General features: G+C 44.2%; 1 protein-coding gene across 1 annotated transcript in view; it reads left to right on the top strand.

Moving 5' to 3' along the window:
• Positions 1-27,742, top strand: part of LOC133423716 (partitioning defective 3 homolog) — a 394,242-nt gene that overhangs the window by 156,262 nt on the left and 210,238 nt on the right. Inside the window, exons 6-10 of the mRNA XM_061714033.1 lie at positions 11,925-12,031; positions 13,982-14,065; positions 17,936-18,061; positions 21,759-21,986; positions 22,667-22,854. Coding sequence (XP_061570017.1) covers positions 11,925-12,031; positions 13,982-14,065; positions 17,936-18,061; positions 21,759-21,986; positions 22,667-22,854 — 733 coding nt within the window. The remainder of the gene's footprint in view (positions 1-11,924; positions 12,032-13,981; positions 14,066-17,935; positions 18,062-21,758; positions 21,987-22,666; positions 22,855-27,742) is intronic.

Here is a 27,742-nt window from a genome sequence, read left to right as displayed (position 1 = left end):
TTTATAGGTCCCATTTGGGGGCCGAGGCTTTTAAGTTGCTGAAGGAATGTAATAAGGCCCCGACCGACAGTAAACATCCACATCTCTGAGCCACAGAGAAACATTAGCCGGGCCCGCCTCTCCATCTCTGCCGAAGAGGCTCATTTCATTTGCATCGGCCAAAGAACAAAGTGGTCACAGTTGGATGCAAACGGAAAGGAATTGGTGGGTTTCATTTCAGAGCCAAGGAGATGGAGGACTAGAAAGCCTGTAAAAGAGGGGGGGGTGAGCAGAAAAGGGGGTGGTTCTGAGCCAATCAGTCCATTTCTGTTACTCACATACAGATGTTGCCATGGAAGGCGGTTGGAGCAACATCAGCAGCGTTAAGGGCTGCGTCCGTGGTTGGGCACCGTTCTGGCCTTTATCCACCAGTATACTGGACGAAAATAAAGACAAAAGCAGATTACAAACGTTGTAAGTCACGTGCATCGTGGTTCTCAAGGCCATCCGGATGTATCAGTTGGTTATTAGTACTTCCATTGATTGCAATGCATGAATTTCCTGTTGCTTTTACAGAATTTCCCCAGCAGCAGTCAGAAGTTCAAGAAAAAGGTCACTTCAAGTTACATGTAACACATGATTGTCTTTGGCAGCTTTTCCTAGAGTCTCGTATGGTCAAACACGTTAATTCATCATCCTAGGAGTTAAATGACATCATGCCCGAGTGCGTCAGCCTGCCATGAAACACAATACGTTTTAGGGATGTAATGGTACGCTCCCCAGTGAGAGACTCAAACTCTGAAGCGTGTTTTAATTGTCATATTTCAAACAAAAGAAAAAAAAGAGAAAAAGATGTAAAACCACTGGCGTAAAGGAAATTCGTAGCTTTCTCAGGATCAGATGCCCACAACGAATTTGCGGGACCCCCGGCAGCATTAATGGCGCCAGTCTAGAAACACTTGTTCTGAAATAAGCACGGCTCTCCCTGCGGAGCAGTTTTCCACCGGAATTTGCTCCTCTTTAGGCTGGAAGTACACTGACCATGGGAGCTGTTGTGTGCAATAGCACCCATGCTGAGCTTCATCACAGCGTTCTCTGATGGGTCCTCGTGTATTCATGATTTCTGCCGGGACCACGCTAGTCTTCCCCATTTACAGCGCTCTTGGAGCACGGGAACCTTTTGTGTGTAAGGTTTGAGAGCGAGACCCCTGCAGATTGTATGGGACTGGGTAAATTACGATAGGTATGGTACTTTGACAGGAAAATACGTCAAGGAAGTAGCCTCTGTGTAATGTACATGCAGTAAGCTGAATATCTCTGCTCCGATCTGTCTTTGTTGTTTTTTCACGAGGCTTTTCTGGTGCCGCTATCTCAACAATGATTGCAATCATGTGTGGTGTTTAGCAGCCCAATTATCATCACTTCTAACTAGCTCACTCCTTTATCAATCAATATTTAAGCTTATCTTTTTGTCTTTTCTTCAGACCTCCAACAAAAACAAACAAAGAAATGATGTTTATAGTAAGATAAGGACCAGGGTTCCCCCTTGGTCTATGCTTGGACATTAGCAGCTCCCTAAAGTTCTTAAAGTCCACACATGCTCACCCTTTTTTAAATGATTATTATTTAACTGAAGCACATGCTCCGCACACACCCCCGCCCGTCGTTCCTGGGCCTGCCTGATTACTGTGACTGTGCCGGAGTCTTTAGGGACCTCGCTTCATTACCGGCCCTCCACAGGCCCCTCATCTCCACGCGACCCTCTTCGTTTAGCCCAGCCGAGAGCAAGGATTCGGCTAAATGGCTTTCTGTCTTCCCTTTATCCAAGAATTTCAGCGTCCAATTAAAACTAAATGGAAAGCGCCGCCTCCCTCCGCCTCATCCCACACTACTCCCATGATGCTGCAGATGAGGCCCCTCTCCGAACCCACCCACCTGCTCAAACAAAGCAGCAAACAATGGCTGATCTGGAGACTAAACCGTTCACTCCTTCTAATAACTTTCCCGTTTGCACTATAGCTTTACTTTCCACTGAATTATTCATTAATCTTTCATTTTTTATTGTTTTTTTTTTTACTTTTTTCTTTTCACATCGAGTGTGTTTGGGTTTTGTAGCCTCTACCCTCATCATATTTCCCATTTCTGACAGTATTACTCGCTGATACGCTGGCATCGGCGTAACTGTTGGATGAAGCGGTCTGAGTGAAGATTTGGCAGCGCGGGAAGCGTTGGCGGCCACGGCGCGGCCCGTCGCGCAACTCAATAAGTCAGCATGAATCCTGAACCGCATAACCGCAACGTCGTCTGAAAATAATTAAAGCGAAGGAATTGCATTTGATTACAATTTAGATCCGATCCCTCGGTGCGCTCATTGATATGCAAACGGCCGCTTTTATTTCGACCGGGGCAACGTTTACTTGCTGACCTTCACAGTTTGAAAGATGAATTAGACATTTTGAGCAATGTAAAGCAGACTGTCCTCCCGCTTAATAAGCTCAAAATGATGATTAATCTGTGAAAAGCGCGACAGAGGTTCTTTTAATGCATGGGTAAAGAGCGTGGATTCACCGGGGACCATCCCGCTTAGCGGGGCTCTGCACTCAACGCCTGGGATCGCCTGTTCCGGTTGACCTCCTGTCACATAAACCATTTTTTTCCTGATGCATCAGAAACTTTAACTTGTATCACCTCTATTTTATACACAATCAGAATCTTTGAAGCCCTCCTGCTGCTTTGGAAAGGCAGCATTCACAGAGGTTCGTTCAGTCGCCGGTGACAATAACTCAATTTGTAGTAATTCCTACCCGCCTTGAACCTCCGGCTCTTTACCGCAGGAGTGGTCTGCTCCTGCTTCAGCCGTTATTGATGAGGTTTGAAGAAAGTCTCGGCCCTCTCCGTCCGCTTTGTGCCTCGGTTATTGACCTGGTGATTGATTTAGGCCCTCATAATTAGCAGGCCTAATTTAATTAAAGTGCAATCTAACAATACAGTGGGCAATGGCAAAGGCGGCCGTGTCATTGATAGATCAGCTCATGCTTGATACGAAGCAGGCTCCGGCCGAGGATGTGCTCTCAACATGCAGGCCGGCCAGATACAGAGGAGACGGACAAACACCCAGGACAAAGAGGAGGGATGGGTGAAGTTAAAAAGGGCTTGAGGTCTTTGTTTTTCTACATGTTAACCCACGAGCAGGACTGTCCGCCGCTCACCTCCAGCCCTTAATATCCTGTCAGTGCTGATGTGGACAAATCCAGACTCACTTCTCTGATCTAATTTACGGGACAGCATCGTGATCCGGTCCGTCCCTGTTATTTGCATCAAATAAATTAACGTCAGAGCCCAGGCAACTTTTTGCTGAGACAGAAGCCATGTCTTTGAAGCAGCAAGACGAACAGGGACAGATAAAGGCAGAAGACTTTTGTTCATCTGAATTTATTATACATTTTTGTTAAAAGACTTATCAAAGAAACTGAGCCATAGCTGCTGCTGGTATGAGTTTATGAGGGCCAGCTGCTTTTCTCAGGGTAGATTTGAACCCCTCCTGACATTATTCTCCCTCCGACCCTTAAAAGCGCGAGCTGGCAGACTTCACCGAGATGCTGCTTTGATTTTCTCTCAAACTTGCAGTTTCTGGTCCAACGGGGAAGCTTACACTTTACACAACAAATAAAACAGTTGCTCTTACTTGATATTATCGTTTCTCCAGATTGCAATAATATCATAAACTTTAACTACATAGAAAAACACTGGAGATCATTATTGGCTGACATAACCGTTCCTAACGTCAAAACTCACAAACAGCAAACGCGCAGCAGCTGTCAACGGAGTATCTGCTGACTGCCTTTAAAAACTGCAGTTATGGGACTCGTGGAAGGGATGAAGAAGATTATATCCATCCAAATGACTCTTTATGTGTATTTCATGATGCATGTACCGAGTATTTCCCGGGTCTTTCTAGTGTCTAATGCAGAGGTGGTCTGGTGTTCAAATTTAACACCATAAACACTTTTTTAATCCTACTTGGACATATTAAGATTCTGTTTCCAGTTGAAATGAAACACTAAATGCATTTCAAGGTCAAATGAATTAATTGGACTATTAGGAGCCTTTGTATGTCAGTGTGTAGCGTGACAGCACCGCGAGGTCCTGTTTGGTCCTGGATGTTGCTCAGTACTTAGCTGAACAGTTCTGCATTAACTGGAGATAATGAGGGGACAATTAAGGCGTCTTAACCTCGTGCCAGGGACTGAAAAAGCCTTTGCTTCTGCAGGATTTTTCTTTTTTAAATAATTCTTCTCGCTTAAAGCAAATTCTCTTCTCGTGGCACCGTTGGCTGGTTTAAAGTTCCTAGTGGCTGTGTCTCGCCCGCAACAATCTATGTTTCCTTCTTTTAGCTGGCCGATTAAAGACGGAGGGCAGTCTTTGTAAATGTTATCAGATAGAAAGACATTTTCTGTGGTTGAAAACACTAAAGGTCTTCTAAATCACAACTACTCATAAACTCTAACATTCGCTGTTGCCCCATGTGGAACTGCCTTTGTTTAAAAATGTCTCATGTGGGGGGCCGATTTGCTTTATATATCCTCAACCTCTCATCACATTTCATCCCATAACACAGAAGTGGGTAGCCCAGAGCTTTAACCGCAGTTTTGTACTGTATTTCTGTGGTATTTTGACCAAGACGTCAGAGATTTGGACTTGGATTTGGACCTGGGACTGACAATCACATTACTCTCCCCAACCCCACCGTTTCTCATTGTCTCTGCTGGACTTGGACTCGATTGTATTTATAATCAGAACAACAACTGCACACTATTCCTTTTTACTAGTATAACAGGCTATTTATTATGCTGTACCTACTATGTTTATAGTACATTTATTCAGTTTACAGTACACTTGTTCAGTTTCAGTTTCACGATATTTTTAATTTTTTTGTACTTCTAATTTATCTTTATCGTTTATTTAGTCTGAGTTCATGTTGTCTGACTTTGAGCTGCTGTAGCACCCAAATTTCCCCTCTGGTGTCACGTCTGGTGTGTGGTGTGGACCCAAACGCAGGAGAGCAGGAGGCAGGAGTGCAAAAACCAAGGATTTATTCCAAAAAAGGCAAAAACAAGGCGCTGCTTGGCAGGATCAAACGAAAGACTGGAGCAAAACAGGCAGGAGACATGGAGGACAAAACAGTACGGACCGTCAGAGAACAAGGGAATGACAAGACCAGATATACTCAGGGGATAACGAGACATGACGAGACACAGGTGCAGACAATCAGGGCAGATGGGACACAGGCGGGGCAAAACAGAAACTGAAAGACTGGGGGGAATGTCAAACCCTGACATCTGGGGATCAATAAAGGACTATCTTATCTTATCTTATCTTATCTTATCTTATCTTATCTTATCTTATCTTAGAGTGCTTTCACACCTGTCCCGTTTGGAGCAGTTGCTCCGAAACAGGGAGCGTTTCCCCCTAAAGATTGGTTCGTTTGGTATATGTGAACACAGCAATCACGCTCGGATGGGGGACAAAACCACCTCTCCTAGGCGATCTCGGCTCGCTTCCATTCCAGACCTGGAGCGGTTCGTTTGAAGTGAGAACATAACACACAGACACATCAACACAGCACACAGAAACACACAGAAACAAACTAGCCACACTCGCTTACGATGCTCCATAGTTGTTGTTTTTCCCGGGGTACGGAAGAGGAAACTCCTTCCGCATTCATTTCTGACCAATGAGAGAACAGTTGGTTTGCGCATGGCATTTGTTAACAGCTTTGAACCGCTACAGACGGTTGCCAAACACCACAAACGAAAAACAAAACAACTGTATCAATTTAGTCCCTGAATCGGTACAAAACAAACGGGCCACAGGTCTGAAAGCAGCCTTATTTTATCTTGTTTAAGCTCTTATGAAACAGTGTAATCTTTTGAAACAAAAGGGGTCATGATAAGTCTAATTTAATAGGTTTAATCACCCCACTATTCATGTAAATGTGTTACTATATCACGGTCTGTGTTGGCCTTTGTTCTAGACACACACAGCCCGTCCTCTGGCGGTGTGAAAGTGTCTGACGGAGACACCTGTTCACCCCTGGAAGCTGTCACATACTGTAGACGTGTACCTCAGCCCTAAAGAAGGACTTCTGACCAGAAACATACCAGCAGCTCCAACCTTTAGCACATCTCCTTGTTAAGCTCTTATACCGGAGATCGGGCTCAGGAGGGATCCGGTACAACCTTTCCTCCTTACAGCTACATGTTAAACCAGCCCAGGGCTAATGGCATGACACGTGCACACCCCCACACAGATACAGTGGGCCTTTCTTTAGGACAATAGCTGATGAGGAATGACAGCTCCGCGGCACGCCGCCTTCGCCCCAACCTTTACCCAGCGTGAGTGTGTAAGTGTGCATGTGCACAGTTCCCCCTCCTGACCGAGCAGATGCTACCTCCCTAACTCCCACTCTCCTGCCTAAGTGTGCATGTGCACAGTTCCCACCTCTTGATCAAACAGATGCCACCCCTCCTTCCTCCCATTCTCCTGCGTCCCTTTGGTCCTCTCACCAGTCTCTAACCTGCCAGTCCATTTGAAGGTAACAAGGCTCTGCACTTTGCAGCGGTCCGTCTCTCCTCGCATCCTTGTCTTCCGACTCTCCGTGATCTAACGCCGCAGCCGTCTGAAACATGTAACCCTCGCTTTTCTTCAGTTTGTTGTCAAAGAACTGGCTTTTGTCCACCGACAGCCCTTACTGCTACATGGGAGGAAGATGCAGAGAAATATAAAAGAAAGCAGAATGCAAGCCAGCTAATAATAATGGATGTCTTGAGATAGTTGAAAGCCCTTGTTGCCGAACCATTCCATCAGTTACCAGGGGATCAACAGGGTGCTAAAAGCACTCGGGGGAGGAGGAAATGGATGGCTTCAGAAAAGGGGAATTCAAAGTGACAGAGAGATGGAGAAGAGTTTTAAGAGAGAGAAATCTGGAAGGGCGACATGGATGTATATTTAGCTCGTGCACCCCCCTCTGCTGTTATTCAGCTCTCAGCTTTGCCACGGACACAAGGGCGGACAAAGAGGGGGCTGCCAGAAAATATAGGTATGAAGGGCGTCAAGAAGATTCTGACCCTGTGATGCTGACTAAGTCCTAACTTTCTTGATAGAACTCATATTTATGTCCCTATGTTAATTAGCTGGAAGTTCATGTATTCTAGTGGGAATCCCTGTCAACTCCAAGAGTGTGAAAGTCCTCCCACAGCTTTTACCCTCCCGGGGTCGTCTGGAGTGTACGGAGAAGTTCAGACTTTTGATTTCAGAGAGACTGTGGGTGGAAGAAGCGGGAAGACAGTTGTTAAAATGCAAAATCAACACCCCAGTTACCACCACGGCTGAAAATGGTGTTATAAATGGTGTTATAAATGGTTTTATAAATGGTGTTATAAATTCTAAGCAGAATGAACCCATTTCTCTTTGTCTTGTGTCTAACCTTTCCAATTGGAACTCAGTTAATCAATAGCCTAACAACAGCAACCGCTTCACTTCAAGTATTTTGTACTTTGTTATCCTGAAAAAAAACTGGAATTGTATTAATTAAAATCAAGCAAATGGCCAACGTTGGTCAGCACAGACAGGAACTGGGGTAATAGGTCAGGTTGAGGGGGACCACGTGTTTCCTGGTCCACATATCGCCATCAGGATCTGGATGCAGCGTTGCTGCGTTCGGTCACAAGGTCCATGTTAATAGTCCAAGGACAAAACATCCCATAATGAAGTCATCTCTGGTCTGACTGGGGTTTGTTTGTCAGTAAACTGTATGTCAGCCTCTTTCTCCCACCTGGATCTGAGATACCCAGTGGGGAGACCCTTCAGTTGAAGAGCAAATAAATGCTTGTAGTTTTCTACAAGCATTTCCTTGTTTTGCATTGATACATATTCCCGTCAGAGTCATTCCCATACCTCCATTACTCTTAAGACTTTTAGCACAGTAATATTAAATATCTGAAGAGCTCTTGTTTTCCTGGCGTGCTCAAAGCAATCTAATCCAGTATTAGAAGACATAATGCATCATGGGGCATAGACCTCATAGACCCTTTTTTTCCTCCAATGTTTATAACTATTATCCAGCTTGGCTGGTGTGAAATCTCTATCAAACGCTACCCAGTGTAGTATTTATGAGCTTCATTAGGTTTTGTTGGTGTTGGTGAAGTGTGTCGTTTGTTAGTTTGGCTGAATTACAGACGTTTTGTTTTTCGGCGTCCAGAGGATGAGGAAGATGTTTCACCTTTAGCTCTCGTGTTTTGTTTGTTAAATAACCCCAGTTTGACATGAACATGCTTTTCTGAGCCCTGCATCACACTTTTAAGTGCTTTCAAATATCTCTTAGATATTCACTATTGTCACAGAGAAATAGAGACGTCTGCGGTGGTGGTTTGTTTCAGCTAAAAAAGTAAGTCTCCATTAAACGCTGCGATGTATCGGCACGTTTTTTTTTCTTCCAAACGTTACAAATCCAGCCAAAGGAGTGAAATTATTCTGCCTCAATAAAATCACTCCCTGTCATGTATGTCCTTTTAAGGAATATACTCAATTAATTAGACTTTGATCACTGTACTTGTATGGAGATTAAATATTTATTTTAATTAAACTAAATCTTTTTGGTACCTCTTTTTAATTTGTTTTTCTGTTTTTCTTTTGATTTTATGATTGTGTTTGTGTTTCTTTGGAGTGATTTTTCTCGTCTGTGCTGGTATTTCTGTCAACATTAGACCCAATAATGTGCTGGGGCTGCTCTGACATCCATTGTTGTCCATCTTATTGGCTCTTTGAGCCTGACTGCGCCAGGGTTTAGTTTTCGTGAAAGTCAAAATCTCTTGTCTTGACCTGGACTTGAGCGTTGATGACTTGGCCTCGGACTTGTCTATTAACTGCATTCTGACTTTGCACTTTGATTCGTCATGAAGAGTCAAAACGGAGTTTGCTCATGCTGCAAAAAAAAACAAAAAAATCACTGGGTTTGTATGTGTATATTTATGTATGTGTATGCATATGTATGCGTATATATATGTATATATATTAAATATAGCAATAATGCACATATATATATGTCTTTGGTTTTTACCTGCATGGTATCAATCATTAATATGTGTGCAGACAAGGTAAAAAAAAAGAGTTAAAACGGAGTTTGCTCATGCTGCCATGCAGAGCTGCAGCTGTAGTTGCAGCCTGCTGATGGTGAAATGGGGAGAAGTCTGTAATGTTACAAGGAACAGTTGTGTGTTGTGTTGACGCAGTCGGCCTTTCATTTAGACGGAAATTTGATCAATGCCGCTGTAAGTTGTGTTGGACAAGAATCTGCTACGCAAGGACGTGGTTAAAAAGCTGCCAGCTGGGTCATTTCGGTTGGACTCGGCTTGGACTCAGCTCAGAGTTTTCCTGAGTGGCTCAGACTCGACACAGAGGAGTCGAGACGGGACTCAGACTTTACTGACTCGAGTGCAACTTGGTTTAAGGACAATAATCAGATGCAGTATAGTTTCTATTTCTGTGCTTATTATATTTCCCCATCACATCACAGACAATTTCCTTTACATTTCAGAGGAAATTTCAGGGAATAAAACACAGTCACGACTCAAAAAGCTGAAATTGCTGTCAATCATCCGTCTAGGTTAGAGAGGATTCCTCAGAAATGCCACTCTCATAATTGTTGAGCACTGTCTCCTCCTTTATCCCATCCCTGAATATGGAAATGTCCCTTCAAAGTCACATAAGGCTTTTCCTTTTACACCCCGGTCTCTTTTTAACCCCCGTCTTCTTTATACTGCATTTATGGGCTTTTTATTCCTCAGTATCCATTACATCTACCCTTTTCGGTCTATGTCCCTCATCTTTATGTATGGGTGACCATCAGTCTCTCGGTGCTCTGTGAATGATGCATAAAGGTATATGTTAAAGAAACAAAATCCTTTCTCACACCTGGGGTTTTTCTCTTTATATGAACAAAAAAAAAAGGCTTTGTGAAGAAGAGGCCCCATAAGATAGCCACAGCCTTAGCTGACATGTAATTAAAGGAAGGGGTCACTGGTTGGTTGACTCATTTTCATAACCCGACTGCAGGAGAGAGGGAAGAGACAGGCTGGGTGAGACGAGGTGTTTGAAAGTAGGCTGCTGATGAAATTTTCATACCAACGTCCCTCCTAACCTCACCCCTCCGTCTGTAATAAATAAATTGGAGAAGAATCTCCCGTGCCACCGGCAAGTTCCCGTCAAAGGTATCCTGAACCCTGAAAGGGGTTGAATCCATTTCCATACGGAAACTGGGAGGACGCCAGGCCTGTTTGGTCTCGCTTGACATTTTAGGAAAAGAGGGAGAGAATAAAAAAGGTGAGAGGTGAGGGAGGGGGAAAAGCAGCGGTTAACAAAGCATTTGAGAAGATGAAGAGAGGATGCACAGGGCAGTCACCAACAGGACTGGAAATGAGATTGGACGGAGAAAATGTGACGCTTAGTGTGATTGTCTCTTCCTCAGGAGACCACGATCATTAATTGAAAATGATCCCTGTGTTATTAGATGTGTCTTCCTCTCTGTTATATGGAGGATGTCATCAATAGGAGCAAGTGCCGTGCTCATTGTGCACCATCATCATAGTTTGTGGCACTACTGCTGCCGCTGGCCTGAAGCAGAACTCAGAGTCATCAGAGGTCTGGCTCGTCTGTAGGAGCCTCTACCGGGTAGTCTTGTTTCTCCTGTTTCAATATTAGTTTTAGTCTAATCTTTCCAACTATCATTTTAGTTTTATTAGTTTTAATCACGTTCATTCTCCTTTTAGTCGTGTCAAGTCTCAGTCGACTGAAAGTCTGAGCATTTTAGTCTTATTTTAGTCAGAATTGTCCAGGACCATTTTAGTCTAGTTTTAGTTGAGGAAAACTGACATTTTAGTCTAGTTTTAGTCAAAGATTGTATTTAGCCAAACCCATTTTACAATTCAAGGTTATCTTATTATTATTATTATTATTATTATATTATTGTTACCTTATAGACTCAAAAATACATTCATTCCAGATACAGAAGACTCTAATTTGAGTTTACAACATATTTATTTTTCCGCATTTCTCCCCAACTTTTTCTTTTTTGACGACACATTCGGTTTTCTTTTCCAGGTCTATGTAAGAAAGTGTATCCAAAGATCTAAAGACTAAACTGGTTTAAAGACTAAACCAGAGGAAACAATTTAAAAAATGGATATTAAGGATATTTGTTAGAACATTTCGTCTCGTTTTGGTCAACGAAAATGAAGACACATTTTATTATAGTTTTTATTTTGTAATCTACATTTTAGTCTCGTTTTTATTCGTCTATGATATTGCATTAGATATTTAATTGTCGTTATCGTCACATGACCAGCATTTTCGTCGCGTCTCGTCTCGTTTTCCTCAGATAAAGGTTCGTTGACGACGATATTTAGTCATAATTTTCGTTGACGAAAGCAACTTTACTCACAGTCCTGCCGCCTAACGGTCCCGGAGAGAGACGGGTAACCGAACGGAGGGACTGGGAGAAAACACACAGCAAGGAGCGCTTCTCCTTCAATCTGGGTCTTGACGCCGTCAGTAGTGTCACCGTCCACGCCCGACACGGCTGGCTGAGCCGGAACAATCAGTCACGGCCTCTTCATCTCCGCCACCGTTGGGATGTTTGTGGGGTGGGGGGCGGGGGGGGGGGTCTCCACGGCATCGTCAGGGATCCAATCTGAGCTGTACGCAAGATCTTTGATTAAGAGTGGCAGTCATTTCTCTGCAGGTAATTGTATTAACAGACGGGGAGGGGGGGGTAAGAGGATGGGCGGGAGAGAGAGGGTGAGCTTCCAGCACAGCCGGGGGAGAGGGCGTGTTTGTCTTTACACTTGTGAAACAGTGTTGAATAATCTTGGTTTTTCTCTCTCTTACAGGAAGAAGAGGCAGCGGAGCGAAGGAGAAATGAACGGCGAATTGAGCGGATAGAACCAGTCGGGAGGGCCGACTCTTCACTGGACCATTCGCCTGGGTTCAGTCTGGAGTGAGTGGCCTGCAGAGGACCCCACCCCCCAACTTTACTCAACCAGAAGAAAAAAAACACACTATGATGTTTACATGCAGTCAATAACCCCTTTCTAACCAGAATATTAGCAATAACCCGGTTGCGCATGGACATGTAAACACCAATAACCCCTTTGAATAACCAGAATTTGCTCATATTCCGGTTTTTAAACACCTGAATATGACCCCTGGGTTACTCCTTTTAAAACCCAAATATTTGGTCATGTAAACTCCTAACAGGATATCGCCATCAAAAGAAACAGAAATTTGTTTTCTGCACATGCTCTTTTCGCAAGGAATCTTGGTCTTTTGAGTCCAGGAAGTTCTTATAAACACGGAGAAACACAAGACCAGGAGGAGACTAATCACTTCATAAATGTAATGAAAGATATGAACATTTTGGCATTTGGAGACGGTAGGAAGTACCAGGATAGCACGGATATGGACGGCACAGCTCCAGCTCCATTTGCCATTTCTTCACGTTCTCGCCTTCCATTAATGAAGAAGGCGACGAGGAAAAGTGTTAAGTCCTGGTGGGTCAGTACCAGCACCAAAGCGCAAAAGAAGGCGACTTCTACTGGGCTGTTCATTATCCACTGTGCTGCTGTTATTGTTGTTGTTTTGGATTTGGATACAGGAAGAAGAAGCGGAAATGACGGGAATTGCGTCATGACGTTCTCCGTGCGTCGCTGGTTTGATCCAGATATCCCAAATGATTAATCACCATGTAAACAGGGATAACCCTGTTTGCTCACGCAAGGAAACAGATTATTCCCAATGTTTCAGTAACCGGAATATTGACCTTAACCCGAACTTTGACTGCATGTAAACGTAGTCAGTGTAGTATGACTAGACAAGTATTATAGTACCGTATTTTCCGCACTATAAGGCGCACCTAAAAGCCTTCAATTTTTTCAAAAGCTGACCATGCACCTTGTAATCCGGTGCGCCTTATATATGGATCAGTATTGAGCCGCAACAGGTCTCGCAACTATAGACGTATATACGTAGACGCCTCATGACATGCTGGAACGTAATCCAGCGTTGCCGCCATATTGGATGGGTCTTCTCACTCCAGGGTAAATTAACTTCACTGGAGTTACAGAGTTACAGTTACAGCCAGCACACGCAAGAAGCTGCAAAACAATTCTTTTTCAAAGGTTTTAGCTCCCTAGCCCCAGTTCAAGCCTAACAGACCCTGGAATGACCTGGATTTATTTAGTACGGGTTGCCGACCCTTGGTCTAATGGATGCAGAACGTAACCCCAGCCTCTACTGTAGCGCCTTATAATGCGGTACGCCTTATATATGGAAAACGTTTTAAAATACGTCATTCATTGAAGGTGCGCCTTATAATGCGGAACATACGGTACTTGTACATACTGCTTAATGTTGGGACGCCTCCCTCTTATTCATGAATCAATTAATAAAGGACATGTTTATAATAATAAACCTGAATGCAAAACCACGACTTCCACCATGGACACCAACCACATCGATGGCTGATGTTCATTTGTCTTCACGTCTACCTACACAAATTAACCTCCCCCTCCTCCTGCTCCTCCTCCCTCCCGTTACGCATTTTCAATTAATTTGTCCTCTTTTAGCAGTCTGATCGTAATCACTTAATTGGAATCTCCATTTATATCTTTAATCGACCCCGGGGTCCATCGGGCCTCCTTTGTAATGGATGACTTTATAAAGACAGACTTGGCGCGGCCCCCCGCCGCCCGAGGCCCCCGCCGCCGGGGCCCAGCAGGCTCCCAGGCCCCCGTCCATCCTATCAACCTCTTGTCGTGTTTGACTGTTAGTCTTTTACACTCTGCATTCCTTGTCACCCCTGTTATTTTTTATTCATGCATGTGTCCCCTCCCTTCCCCTCTCCCCCTTTACTCTCTTCGTCCCGGTGTCATCCATCACCGTCTCGCAGAGGCATGCTCAAGCCGGTCGAAGTGTCCAATGAAGGAGGGCCTTTGGGGATCCACGTAGTCCCCTTCAGTTCACAGGATATCAGGTAAAAAAAAGAGAAAAAAAAGATGGTGTGAGATTAAATGCAGCTTAGTTCAACACATTAGATAGCTAGTTTCATCATTCAGCTCCTTTTATCTTCAGAGTCTTTGAATCCTGCGTGTGTGCCGCCCTTTTCTCCCCGTTTTGTGTGTTCCTAAAGGCTGACTTTGTCAGTGACTGATTCATATTTTCTTCATCTTCAGTGTCGGTGTTGAAACAGCACGCCTGCATTCATCAAACCTGCAAACTCCCGGTAGCAGGGGGGGTAACAGGCTCAAGTAGCTCTGCCTTTGACTGCAAACTTTTCTCCGTCTTTGTACTACTTTTTTTTAAATTCAAGCCATTTGCTTTCCGTCTCATTTACGTCTGCAGGGAGTTGTGCGGTTTAATTTCTCCCACTGATGGGCAGTGATACTGACGGGGGTACACGAAAAGCAGCGCATTCGGCTTTTACGGTTATTCCTGAAACAATAAAGGACGGAGAAAGTGGCCAGATGTAATCAAACTAAAAGCGTGTGTAAAACACAGCTCCCTGCTGCACGCCAGGGGACTGGCACACCTCCAGGGTGAATGTGGCGACTCAGCGCCGCAGAGAGGATAGAGGGGATGATAGAGGGGATGATGGAGGGGATGATGGAGGGGATGAGGTGAAGAGACGGAGTGAGGAGATGAAATGGGTGGGATGTTTGAGGGAGAGACGATGGGTGTCATTGACGATGGGGGCCTGAGACACTAATCTCATTGCTGTTTATTAGCAACTGTCGGGAAGCTATATTTAGCTCCGACCTCGTGTTAACTCCCTCAAAATTGGTGACACTTTGAATTCCCCTGAGTCAGAGCAGGACGGAACATTTCATGATGACTTGCACCAAACAAATTGGATTGTTCATAAGCAGTAATGAGGAATATTTGCTTGTAGTCTGATCCAGATGTTTGGTGGACATGCATCCCCCGTGTTCCTGCAGAGTCAGACAGCGCTGTGGAAGATGCAATGCTGCGCTGCCAGTAAATTTCCTCTCCATCAGCTTTGGTCAGTACTAATAGCTATCAGAGCCTTCAATTAAAGCCAGCCATGATAAGACTCAGTGTCTGTTCAGTGGGCTGATGTTAATGGCCCGGCCCGGCTCTTTCCTGCGCACTGTGCACTAGGACGGGAGCCATTAGGCTCAGTGGGCTGTCATTTCTGCCCCGACCGCGGCTGCGGGGGCCAGGAGAAGTGGAATTAAAAAGAAAAACAGGGGAAGACAAACAGGCAACAAACAAGGAACTGCAAGCTCTCCAGCGATGGCTGTTCCCATCATGCTCCGCTGCACTGACGTCCGTTGAGATCTGAGCAGGAAGGGAGGACGGCTGCAGGAGTCACTCCCAGCGGGGGGTTTCTCTCCTACACGCTCACCTAAAAATGAACTCGCACCCAAAGAGTTTGCGATCAATAACATGGACCCTTGCAAGTGAACTCCTGCACAGACTCGGAGTGTCAATCTGCGGCGGGAGAGCCAGCGTTCACACTTAGATATACTTCACATCCACACACACAAACACGCTTCCAGATGAATTCTGGGCTTAATGAACTTCTCGTTCCATGGCTAGTTTCAATTGTAAACAAACTGCGAACATAATTGCCGTGCGTAAATGGATCCTGATTGGATTGTTATTTGATTAAAGAGAGTAGATGAGAGCAGGTGGCCTTCTTCACATCATTTCCTCCTGCATTGCTAACCAGCCACAAGATGGAGTAAAGTCATACAGTGTTGTGGCGTGTTCATTCTCATCGTTTTGGACATTTCTTTTGCATATAGCAAGGCATGTACAGGACTGTCTCAGAAAATTAGAATATTGTGATTTTCTGCAATGCAATTACAAAAACAAAATGTCATACATTCTGGATTCATTACAAATCAACTGAAATATTGCAAGCCTTTTATTATTTTAATATTGCTATTCATGGCTTACAGTTTAAGAAAACTCAAATATCCTATCTCAAAAAATTAGAATATTCTGGGAATCTTAATCTTAAACTGTAAGCCATAATCAGCAATATTAAAATAATAAAAGGCTTGCAATATTCCAGTTGATTTGTAATGAATCCAGAATGTATGACATTTTTGTTTTTTTAATTGCATTACAGAAAATAAAGAACTTTATCACAATATTCTAATTTTCTGAGACAGTCCTGTATATTTCCCCCAGTCTGCAGAGACCGGGGTTTATATCGTGTATTGGTTTGATTTTCAGCCTGTAAAAATACCTTTTGAAAGTTTGCTTTTGCTTTTTTTTTTTTTTTTTTTAGGCAGACTCACACAAGGCGCCTAAAAAAGAAACCCTTAAATGAGATTTAAGAAGTTGAAAGGCTAGCTGATCATTACTGTCAAAACAGTGCTTCTATAAACCCATCATGTTCTTCAAATCTATACGAGATGCTGCTTTAATCTGCAACTTTCCCCGCCGCTGCTTCCAATGCTCATTAGTGATCAGCCCAAACGCCTTTACAGTGCGGCGTCTCTCGTCCGCCTGCAGATTAGCAGAAATGTGACTTTATCTAAACAATCTCCATGCGCTCTGCTTTATTTTTCGAGCTGACAGCACTTAGAGAGATAAATAAACAATTGCGTCTACTTCCACGGTACCTGCAATTACCCGTGGCTCACCGTGTTTACGTTGATCCGCTAATGCTGGCTCAGGCACGGAGGACGAGGGCCGGGCCTGTTGTGATCTTTAATTTCAGCGCGATGCTTTAGCACTTTACCCCCGTGGAGACGCTGAGATGAGTCTGCGGCGTGGAGCGTGGATGTCCACATTATGCAGCCAATTACAGCAATGTTCTGAGAGTGGCCTCGTTTGGCTCCGATGCTGAAGAGCTCTGCAAAAACTACGCTTTAGTGAAGGAGGTCACGATGCAAAAAGGCTGTTTTCTCACACACAGATGTATGAAAAGCGGAGTTAATGGTCCCGCCTGTTAGATTTGTAGATTAGGACTTTATCTGGTGCATTTCTTTTCTTTCAAAAGACTCCTCCAACTTATTTTTGTTGTCAGTTTGAGCAAAGAGAGTGAAGATTTTCCAATCCTACCTGCTGCATGGGGCCTGTACCGTCAACACTAGCTGGAGCGTGTGTTGCTGCTGCGTGAGCACATATCAGATCTCTTTGCATGCGGTTATCCTCGGGGCCTAACTAAAGCCCCAAGGAGCTCACTGATGTATTTATTTAGAGGGAGATGGAGGAAAAAAGGGGGTATTTGAAGGTAAAGGTCGCACTTTTTTTTCCCCATTTTTCTTCTTCTTCTCTCTCTTTTTGAGGGATTGCTGAGATGGCACTGCTGTGAAACTCGCTTGGTATTTATTGCAGCGCAGTTAGCTCTCATCTTAAGCTCCAGGGAAGCAAACTTTAGCGTTCCCCCCGGAAGCCAGGAGATGATCTCTTAGCTCGTGGTCTGGATTATTTCAGACAACCTGCCTGTCATTTTTCTTAGACCTGCCCACAGATGGAAAGGCAGCGCAGAGGCAGGAAGGACGGACAAAGGCTTAAACTCCACTGCATAATGTGGCATCTTTCAAGGACTCAGGAAAAAGCAGCTTTTTTATCCTCGCGTAAACTCTGGAAACTAAACTTTTGTTGACAGAGAGGAACTTTGCCAAGCCAACTTTTGACAAAAATACTGTACATTTGAAGGCAATGTTTGAATTATCCTTATCATCCACCTTTTCTTTAACACTCACTTCATTTTTCTGTCCAGGCCTTTTAAACTTCTTCCCAATGTCATTAGCTTGTCCTGACCTGGGATAGTTATTTTACTCTCGTATGTGTCGTGCAGTAGCAGGACGTTTCACCTGAACCATGTTGGGCTATCGTCTGTAATCATTGTGATGGTTTGCAGGACACAGGGTTTGCTGGTGAAGCGCCTGGAGCCCGGGGGCAAGGTGGAGCAGGAGCGTCTCTTCCAGGAAAACGACTGCATCGTCAAGATTAACCAGGCGGACATTCGCCACCTCCGCTTCGAACAGTAAGCTTGAATTCCCCTTGCACTTTTATTCCAGCGTGAGCTTGAAAGGTCCTACTGTAGCGGGTGTGTCTGCTCGGTGCACGCCGGTTCCCCCAGCACCCACACGAAGACAAGTGCACATATCCAAGGACGTTTCTATTGAGCGAGGCACTCGGCGGCGTGTCCTCTGAGTCGGCCGTAAAAGGCTCTGGCAGTGAATAGTGTTGCTGTTGATAAGCAGGCGGCAGGGAGACGGACACACACAAAGGTGCACAATAAAAACAGAACTATTACCGACTTGCTGGCCTTCTGGTGAAAGGTCTCGGTGGCCTGCGCCGCTCTCCATCACTCTGCCCGCCGCTCCGACGCAGCTCACACTCTTCCTGCTGACCACCGCCAGCCATTCATCGCAGCCCTCTATTTCCTAAAGTGCAGTGTTGTGCATGAACGAGTTCAAATGAACGCGTTGTGAAATCTGCTGTGAAATCGTTGAACTGAACGCAACATATTTGCAAATAAAGAACTTGAACGTGAACTTGTTCATTCTGCAGATCATGAACTGGAATTTGAACTGTTCAGATTATGTGAGTTTCAGCTTCACTGTTTACGTCCAATTATTACGGAATAATCCTTCTCATTTCACCAGCGGGCGACACTGGTTTAAAATACTCGACGAGCAGACAACTTCACACTACATTACCCACAATGCAGTGCACACACTAGCAAAGCAACGGGCACCAGCTCCATGGCAACGGCGGCCCGAGCCCGGTGTATCTTTACATGACCAGTGAAGAGAGAGACGATGCAGACGCAGATGATGATCCTGATCATTATCTGCAGGAATTTTACACATCGTCTCCCAAAGAGTCCGGCGGTAAAAATCTAACCTTTCTGTGCAAATTATGTCCACCTGCGCTGAGAAAACAAGTCCGAGCGTCGGCCTCGTCAACTTCACATTGTAAAAGTCATGTGGAGTTAAAGCATCCGTCCAGTGTGAGAAAATATCTGCAAGTCCTTGACAGGAAAGGAAAGACCAAGAAGACCCAACAGCCCCAAACGACCCCAGTCACTGCTGCTCCTTCAGGGGGAGGATTTACCTGCAACAGGTAGACACACTGATAATGGACGACATTGTTGGAGATTTACAGACTCTGGGTAAAGTTGAAAAGCCACTAGGACAAAACATGATTGTACAGTGAACAGTTTTAGGATAGGGGGGCGTTTCATTTGTACTTCTCACCTAAAAATATTGAAATGAACTGAATTTGAACTAGTTCAAAGTGAAAATGGACTATGAACGTGAACTATTCATTTTTAAACTATGTGAACTGAACTTTGAACTAGTTCATGAGAAGTAGGAACTTGCATAACACTGCTAAAATGGGATGAAGGTCCGAGCGTGGCACACATACCCACACCTGCACGGACACACGTGCACCGACAGCTGAAAAAGGCCTGGCAGTAGTCATGGTTAAACCTCTCCCAGACAGTTAAACGCCACCACGTCACAGTCGTGTGTTACACAGCAGAGCATGGCCAACAGTTTTCCACAAGCTGTATCCTCCTCATCTTTCCATACCGTGCACACATTCCTGTTTTCTTCTGCCTCGGGAGGGATGTTTGTTCTTTACCCAGCCAAACACCCTCCGCTCCGGCGCCCAGACACACACGGTGCCTGTGATTCTCCAGGGAAATGAGGTGACGGGGCTCAACTTTCCTCCTCGCCACCCCCCCCTCGCCTCGCTCTCTCATAGAAAGTGGTTATTTAAAGTGGTAGTCTAATCCTCTCGGATTGTTTTGCATGGATAAATATTTTGAGGTCCTTAATCTAACTGGATGTAATGATGCATTGATGGGGATAATTTATTATTCAATCAGGCCTGCGTTCAGGCTGATTACTGGAGTGATGGCACTGTATATGTGCACGCAAGCACACACACACACACACACACAAACAAACACACTCACAAGGACACAATTACTCTTCAAGGCATCTGTGCCATCGCTGTGAGTATGCATTTTATTTGGGGGGATTAGCATACAGTGCCGGTGATGTGGCTCCAGGTGTCGTCATGTATGTGCTGGAAGCAGTTTAGCTGCTGCCATTCGGGCAGGATCAGCAGCACATTGCTGGTGTGCTAACGGGGGGCCGAGACAAATGAAGTAAGACTGTCTGAATGTAGAAATCCCAACATGCCTCGGGGCCCCATGTGCCTCGGTCTGGCTCCCTCCCAGCCAAGCCTATCTATATGCTAAGTAGTGATGGAAAAGCAGACTAAACCGTTCTTGTGTCTTGAAATGTTGTTGACCTCTTGTCAAGGCTTATTTGGCTAATTTAACTTACAAGAGCGCAGCGGCGATGCTGCGGTGGTCAGTACCAGGAAGGACGCCCCCTGGTTTGAATCCTGCAGCTGGATTCAGTCGTGAGTGAGCCGGAGAGGGATTTAGTCCAGCTTCCTCCCGCCGGTCCAAAAACCAGGACGCCTGAGTGACGATCCAGAAGTCTGAGTGTGCATCGTTATGTTTGTGTTTGTCTGCGGGACTAACAAGGATGAACCTTTTTGAACAAGTTAGGTTTCACTCGCATAGGCAAGGCAAGTTTATTTGTACAGCACAATTCAACACAAGGTGATTCAAAGTGCTTTACATCAACATTAAAAGCGGCAAGACACAATTAAACAGTAAATAACAAATAAAATGATAAGAAAAGAGGTAAAATAGTAAAAAGCACAAGTTGTTGTTGCTAAAAAGTAAGGGCAGTAGAGTCCAGCAGGTACATCTCATTCTTTCTATACGGTCAAAACGTACAAAGACCGGGTCAAATACAGTATAACAAAAGTAATCTGTGCCGATTCGTGCGGTGAATTAAACCAATTTGACAATTCTACGTCATAATGCCTGCATTCAGGGCTTATCCATAACTTTGCGCGGTTTTCAAAATCACAAGTTTTTAAATTAAGAGTACGCTTAAATAACAAATCAAATGAAATAAAATGATAAGAAAGGAGGTCAAATAATAAAAAGCACAAGTTGTTAAAAAGTAAGGGCAGTAGAGTCCAGCAGGTAAGTATTAAATTTAGGAGTACGCTTCAGTAAACAGTAATGTTTTTATTCCTGATTTAAAGGATCTACAGTTGGAGCAGACCTCAGGTCTACAGGAAGTTTGTTCCACCGGTGAGGAGCAGAATAACTGAACGCTGCCTCACCTTGCTGGTTCTGGTTCTGGAACCACAACAAACCAGATCCAGATGAACCTCAGGGGTCTGGGAGCTTCATAGGAACTAACAGATCCAGCATGTATTTTGGTCCAAGACCATTCAGGTCTTTGTAGACCAGCAGTAAGATTTTAAACTCTTATCCTTTGACTCACTGGAAGCCAGTGTAGTGATTTCATGACCGGTGTATTGTGGTCCAGTTTCCTGGTGTTTGTAAGGACTCTGGCAGCAGCGTTGCGCATAAACTATGAGCAAAGAAATTACAGTGTAATATTTCATCCCAGATGCATCATATACCATCTTTACTTACCTCTTTTGATCCTGCTGATTGTAGCCTCTATCGCCTCTCAATCTTCAGCACATTATGCAACAGCGGGGCTTTTCTTATCACTCTTTATTTGCCCAGATAGCGCGTTATTGTACACGTGTCTCTTATCACGTTGGAGTTAATGCATCTCTGTCTGAATGACCTTCTCTGTCGTCTTTCTCTGTTGCTCCTCCAGAGCTCAGAACATCTTCAGGCAGGCGATGCGAGCCCCGGTCATCCTGTTCCACCTGGTTCCCGCGTCCATGAAGAGGCAGTACGAGCTGCTTTCGGCCCAGAGCGAGCTGGGTTCCCCCCAGTCGGCCCGGGTCCGGTTCAGCCAGGACACCCCGAGCTCCGGTTACCGGTCCAGCCTGGTGGAGGGGCGGACGTCCAGGTCCGGACCGCAGCCCGGCCTCCATCACAAGTGGGTTCAATCATCGGGTTTTCCATCCACGCATGTTTGCTCCTGACTTTCCACTCACATGTGCCGACAGTTTCAAACCTGCACGATAAAAAATAAAGAGAATGTCTTTATAGTAGATGGAAATTACTACATTTAAAAAGCATTCTGGCAAGAGACGGACGCAGAGAAGATGAATTTGGTGAGGAAAGAAATGTTGAAGTCCTATATTTTCAACCTTAACCGCTGAGGAAAATTCGATAGCCAATAAATAAAAGTGTAGGAACATATGCACCGCTCAGCTCATCAAATTAGACGATGAGGAATAAAAACTATTTATAGTCCTGAAGTATAAATGGGGGAAGAAAGCATGTTTTTCTCTTTAGAAATGGTTTTATATCAGTATGTTTAACACCAAACAAACCTTACAGATGCTCAGTCTTTTTTCATATATTCTTTCACATTTGAAAGAGTGTTTCCTTACTACTTTTAAGAAGTGTTGCGAGCTCTGACGGCGTCCTGTTTCTAACCAAAACTGTCCTTGGACATCATGGAAGAGGTCGCTGAGAGACTATGAAAGCTGAGAGCGTGACCAAACAAGAGACTAAGCAAGAGTAAAAGGGGCGTGAAAGTGGCTTAACCTCCACGTCTCGAAACTGCAAAACTTTGTTTGTGCTGCTTTAAAACTCTGTTTTTCCCTGCAGTCACCAGGGCCCGCCGGCAGGAAGCACCCCCAAGCCGAGTCAGCCGTATACGGCTTCATCCCACGCCCTGATCTCCAGGACCTCGTCTGCCACCTCTCCCTCGCTGCAGCGCCGCATCAGCACAAACCTGACCCACAGCTCCTACCAGAAGAACAAGGGCCGCAGATTCAACATCCAGCTGAAGAAAGGTAACGCATCTACAGACGGGTGACGGCAAGGCTGGAGAAGTTGAGAGAGAAAGATCTTTTCTGATGAGTGTTCACATTAGAGCCCTGCGCGGGACTGTTTTCTTCATCCCGCCCGCTCCCGTAGTGTTTATATCCACTCCCACCCGCTCCCGCAAAACTCTGAGAATTCGTGCCTGCACAATGATAGAGATGCATTGATTCTGTGTCTGCTCCCGTCCCGCAAGAGAAATGTCCTGGACAAATCTATCTGATTTCATGTTACCATGGTAATTGTGGAGCTTGATGGATAATTGACAATTCATAGGCCACCTGACCGAAAGTCCATCATTGTCATCATCGCACAAGCTATTTCACCTTTCGTGCACGCATCAATTATGTGATTGAGGTTATAGCAACGAGAGTAGCTGTGAGTGGCTCAAATACCGTATTTTCCGCACTATAAGGCGCACCTAAAAGCCTTTCATTTTCTCAAAAACCGGCAGTGCGCCTTATAATGCAGTGCGCCTTATATATGATCATTACGGTAATTTCTGTTACTGTAGTCAGGGGGATTGTGGGTAATGTAGTTGGTGTCGCCAAAGTAATGGCGCTAAAAACGTCAGGAATCGTCACAGACGTTCAAGACAACAGCAGCGATGCTGACTCGCATAATGGCGACTTTGACGAGACGGAGCAAAGCTGGTTTTTATTTTGTTAATAAAGTTTGACATACGGTACTTTTCTTGTTTTGTTTTTTTTGCATCTGCTGTAGGATTTTGTAGGATTTTGTAGCATTTTCTGTAGCGCAGCTCCATCAGGTAGATACGTAACTCAACCCCAGACACTATAGTACGGTATTTTACCAGATATTTAGTGAGTCTTATAATGCGGTGCGCCTTATATATGGAAATGTTTTAAAATACGTCATTCATTGAAGGTGAGCCTTATAATGCGGTGCGCCTTATAGTGCGGAAAATACGGTAACAAAAATAAATAACATAAAATAAACAAAGTTAACGAATGGAACAAATTCATTTAACAAATGAATCGCTTGGCCATTACATTGCTGTGGAGGAGAATGTTGCTGACCGACTGAGGTCCCAATCCCTCGTCTCTTCCAAGATGCTCCACAGACACTAAACGCAGTTTGTCCAAATATCTGAATGGCCTTTGCTTTTGTCTTTGTTTTGTAAAGACCTTGTTTGAGGTTCTTTTCCACCTCATTGATTTCCATCTTCGTCGCTAGGCTACATCCTGATCCCGCAGTGTTCTTTTAAGCCGCCCATTCCCGCCTTCAGCAAAGTTCAAACCTCCCGCTCTGGCCAGATTTGCGTTGGGTCCCGTGGGACCCGGCGGGACCCAATCCCGAGCCCTGGAGTTCACATTACTGAAATAAATACGTGCAGCCATGCCTTTTGGCCCTTTTCCACTAGTCCCGCCTCAGCTCGGTTCTACCCGCCACGGCCCCGTCTTGCGCTTTTGCACTAGCGGCTGAGACGGGTAGAGCCGCTCCAAGCCAATACTATTTCTGTAACCATTCTGGCGAGGTTCTATCCGGGCTGAGCAGGGACTATTTCTATTTTTCTATTCTATCTTCTATCTTTCTATTTTTATAAAGCGCAAAACGTCTGTTTGGTGATCCAACTCTGAGGTGCAGATGTTCATAAACCTGGTGGCTGAGGAGAGAATTAAAAGAGGGATGTAGACGGGCTGTTTTACTCTCAGCCGCTCGCGGCTCCAGCTGATTTCTGATCAGCGCCGACATGAACAAAGCGGTTCCGCAATCGAGTACGTCACAGCAGCTTCACCCCAACCTGCCCACTTCTCCCCTGGCTGTTGAAAAACAAATGGGGAGAAAACGGGTAGAGGCGGGTAGAGGCGTGACGAGCCGAGTCGGGCCGAGTAAGGACTAGTCCAAAAGGGCCATTTGTTTGGGTTAAAAAAAGTGCCGCTGGCTAAAAAACAAACTGACGCCCTGAGTGGCTGCTCAGTCCTTTAACAGCCGTGTCAGAAGACACATCCTCTGATCACAGAGAAGATCTCAGCCTGGTTTCTGAAGTGTCGAACTACTGAACTCAGGTTGAGAAATGCTCATCCATGAATAAAACATGGCAATATAGCGGTGAACTGTTGTGTGATCAGAAAAAGAAAAAAAAAATAGTCCTGAATGATTATGACTGGAGGTCGGATCAACGTCTGGACAGTTTTTTCAATGGATGCTGGAAAAAACTGTTAACATTTGTAAAAGAACATAACGTTTGCGCTCCGGAGGATTGGAGAATGATAAATTAAGAAGATGAGTGTTTCGTAGATGGATAGATTGTCCATATACACATATCCGTCAGTCTGTTGACAGTCAACACCTGATAGGCCGGGATTAAAAGCCACTTTTACACTGGTGGATACCCCGCGATTAACGCGTGAATCTATTATGTCACCTTTTACATTGACCGACACGGGGCGGCGTGTCAAGGGTAATCTTAGCCATGGGGTCAGGTCTGATGTAAACAGAACTAACGTGAGGTGGCGGCGCGTGGGGTTTGTTGATCACATAACATAAGTACAACCCACCAGGGGAGGTTTTTTTATTCTATACTGTAATTATTTTATGAAATAAGGAAACAGCCGATGAGAGTAACATCAGAGGTAGGGCCTTAATCTGCAAGATGAATTACTGGGGAGACAAAGAGATCGACAAGATACTCCTCAGAGCCGAGGACGCCATAAACCTGCGTATGTCCAGAACCACAAAGGATAGTCTATTGTTTGGACAACTGGACACAAAAATGACTCTTTGCATGAAGCGAAAACCAGCCAGAAAACACTAAACCTGATGTTCATCCATCCTCGTTTTGAAAACTACATGTCTGACGGCGTAGGGATGGTGATGTGGGGACAATACGTGATTCTACACGCCCAACTTGCCTCCCGTCCCTTTAACTCGCCTTCAGACATGAGGTGAAAAATAACACACCTTGTGTTTATATAACCCAACGCGCATTAAACACGCGTTCATCATCCAGCGATATTAGTGGGATTCAATCTAAAAAAGCCTAAATATTGGAGGTTGTTTTTTTCTTCTTCCAACAAGTGAATTCTGCCCAGCACAGATCCGGCTGCAGACTTTTTAAGGTTTTGATCATCAAGTATCTGATGTTCAAAGAGTAGTCTGAGTAAATAAAAGCGTGCTTCTCTTTCATTCCTGCTTCGATCCTCCATGCTCCTTTCTTCCACCCCGCTCCGCTCCTCATTTAGAAAGCACAAACAAAAAAGAGCCGTTCAAACAACAGTGCAACATTTTTTTGTGAACATCAAAAGAATAATTTCTCGCCTCTTGGCTCCGCTGGGAAGTGCCGGCCACAATCAAACGCATACCTGTCCGTTCCTGAGTAGGTGCTCCAACACTACGGCCGTGATGGAGACGTGAAGCTTCCACGTCCTCCTGCTTCCAGCTGAGGCTGCTTTGCTTTGCAGACGTGGACGCACTTCTGTTTCTGGAACTTTTTTATTTGTTAGCAGTGCCAAGGAGCTTCTGTTAGCTCACAATGTCCATGTGGCTTTAACGTGTCCTAGTACTAACACAGTCCTCCTACACCCTCTTTATCTTTGCTGGCTAAGAGCCCTTCGCAGCGAGTGTCAGCGAATAATGCGGCGAGTGAGGCCAGCAGTTTTTTAGTTTTTAGTTTATAGTTTTATTAGCTGCAGCAAAACTGCAGCTATTCTTCCTGGGGTCAGACACATAATACACAGTACATTACAACAAAAAATTAAAAGCAAACCTAAAGACGTAGCATATTAAAAAAAAAACATAGGAAAAACTGAAAATAAAGAAAAAATAAAGTAATTCCGTTTAACATTTAGATATAAATAAAAAGAATACATATTCATACATTTTATAACATCAACAAATTCAAACAATGTATATAGTTTGCACCAATAACCATTTTTAATAAATATTCATTTATTTATATTATATCCATTTATTTATATATCCATTTATATATATATATATATATATATATATACATATATATATATATATATATATATATATATATATATATATATATATATATATATATATATATATATATATATACATATACACTAGTATTTATCATAGTTTGCACCAATAACCATATTTAATAAATATTAATTTATGTATATATATATATATATATATATATATATACATATGCAGGTACATACACACATGCCCATATACTATCTACATTATTTATTTATTTATTTAATTAATAATAATTAAATACGTTTCATATGTATCTATTCAAAAGATGTTTCAAGAGATGTTTCTTTAGTAGCAGCGCGGGCTAACTGCAACCCACTCCGGGGAAATCCAGTTGCATGCTGCTCTAATACGTTTGGCTGCTATCTCTGAGTACTGGCAGCACGTTTCTACAGGCTGCAAGTTACACTCTAGTTATTTGCTTATTATTCAATAAAACGCCTCTCCTTATTAGACGCAGAAGTCTCTCATCTGAGTGAGAGCAGGTTTTGGTAGAGGTTGGTGGGACTCCAGCGCGGGGGCATTGCCAGTGCTTGAGTGTAGGTTCATGGTCAGAACGGCCCGTAACTCCTGAAGCATGCGCGCTCCTGCCCAAGTGACAGAAGTGGTTTAAAATAATATTACTCATGGTGCAAATGAGGATTTCTGAAATGGATGAGTTCCACCAGTAAAGTTCGACACACTTGTGAACTCAAGACTTTTTTCCCCTAATGTTTCTACGTTGGATGCATTTAAGAGAGCTTACCCCTAAATAGTGGAGGGAACTAAAACGCTGGCGTTCACTTTGGCATTTACATTTGATTAACAACGCACTATGTCACTACTAATGCACATTTAGACTCACGGTGGCACTTCTTGTTTTTGATTCAAAGCAATTCTTGT

This window comes from Cololabis saira, chromosome 22, assembly GCF_033807715.1.
Source record: "Cololabis saira isolate AMF1-May2022 chromosome 22, fColSai1.1, whole genome shotgun sequence".
Taxonomy (NCBI): Eukaryota; Metazoa; Chordata; class Actinopteri; order Beloniformes; family Belonidae; genus Cololabis; species Cololabis saira.
The sequence above is the reverse complement of the archived record's forward strand: the minus strand, read 5'-3'. Positions and strand labels throughout refer to the sequence as shown.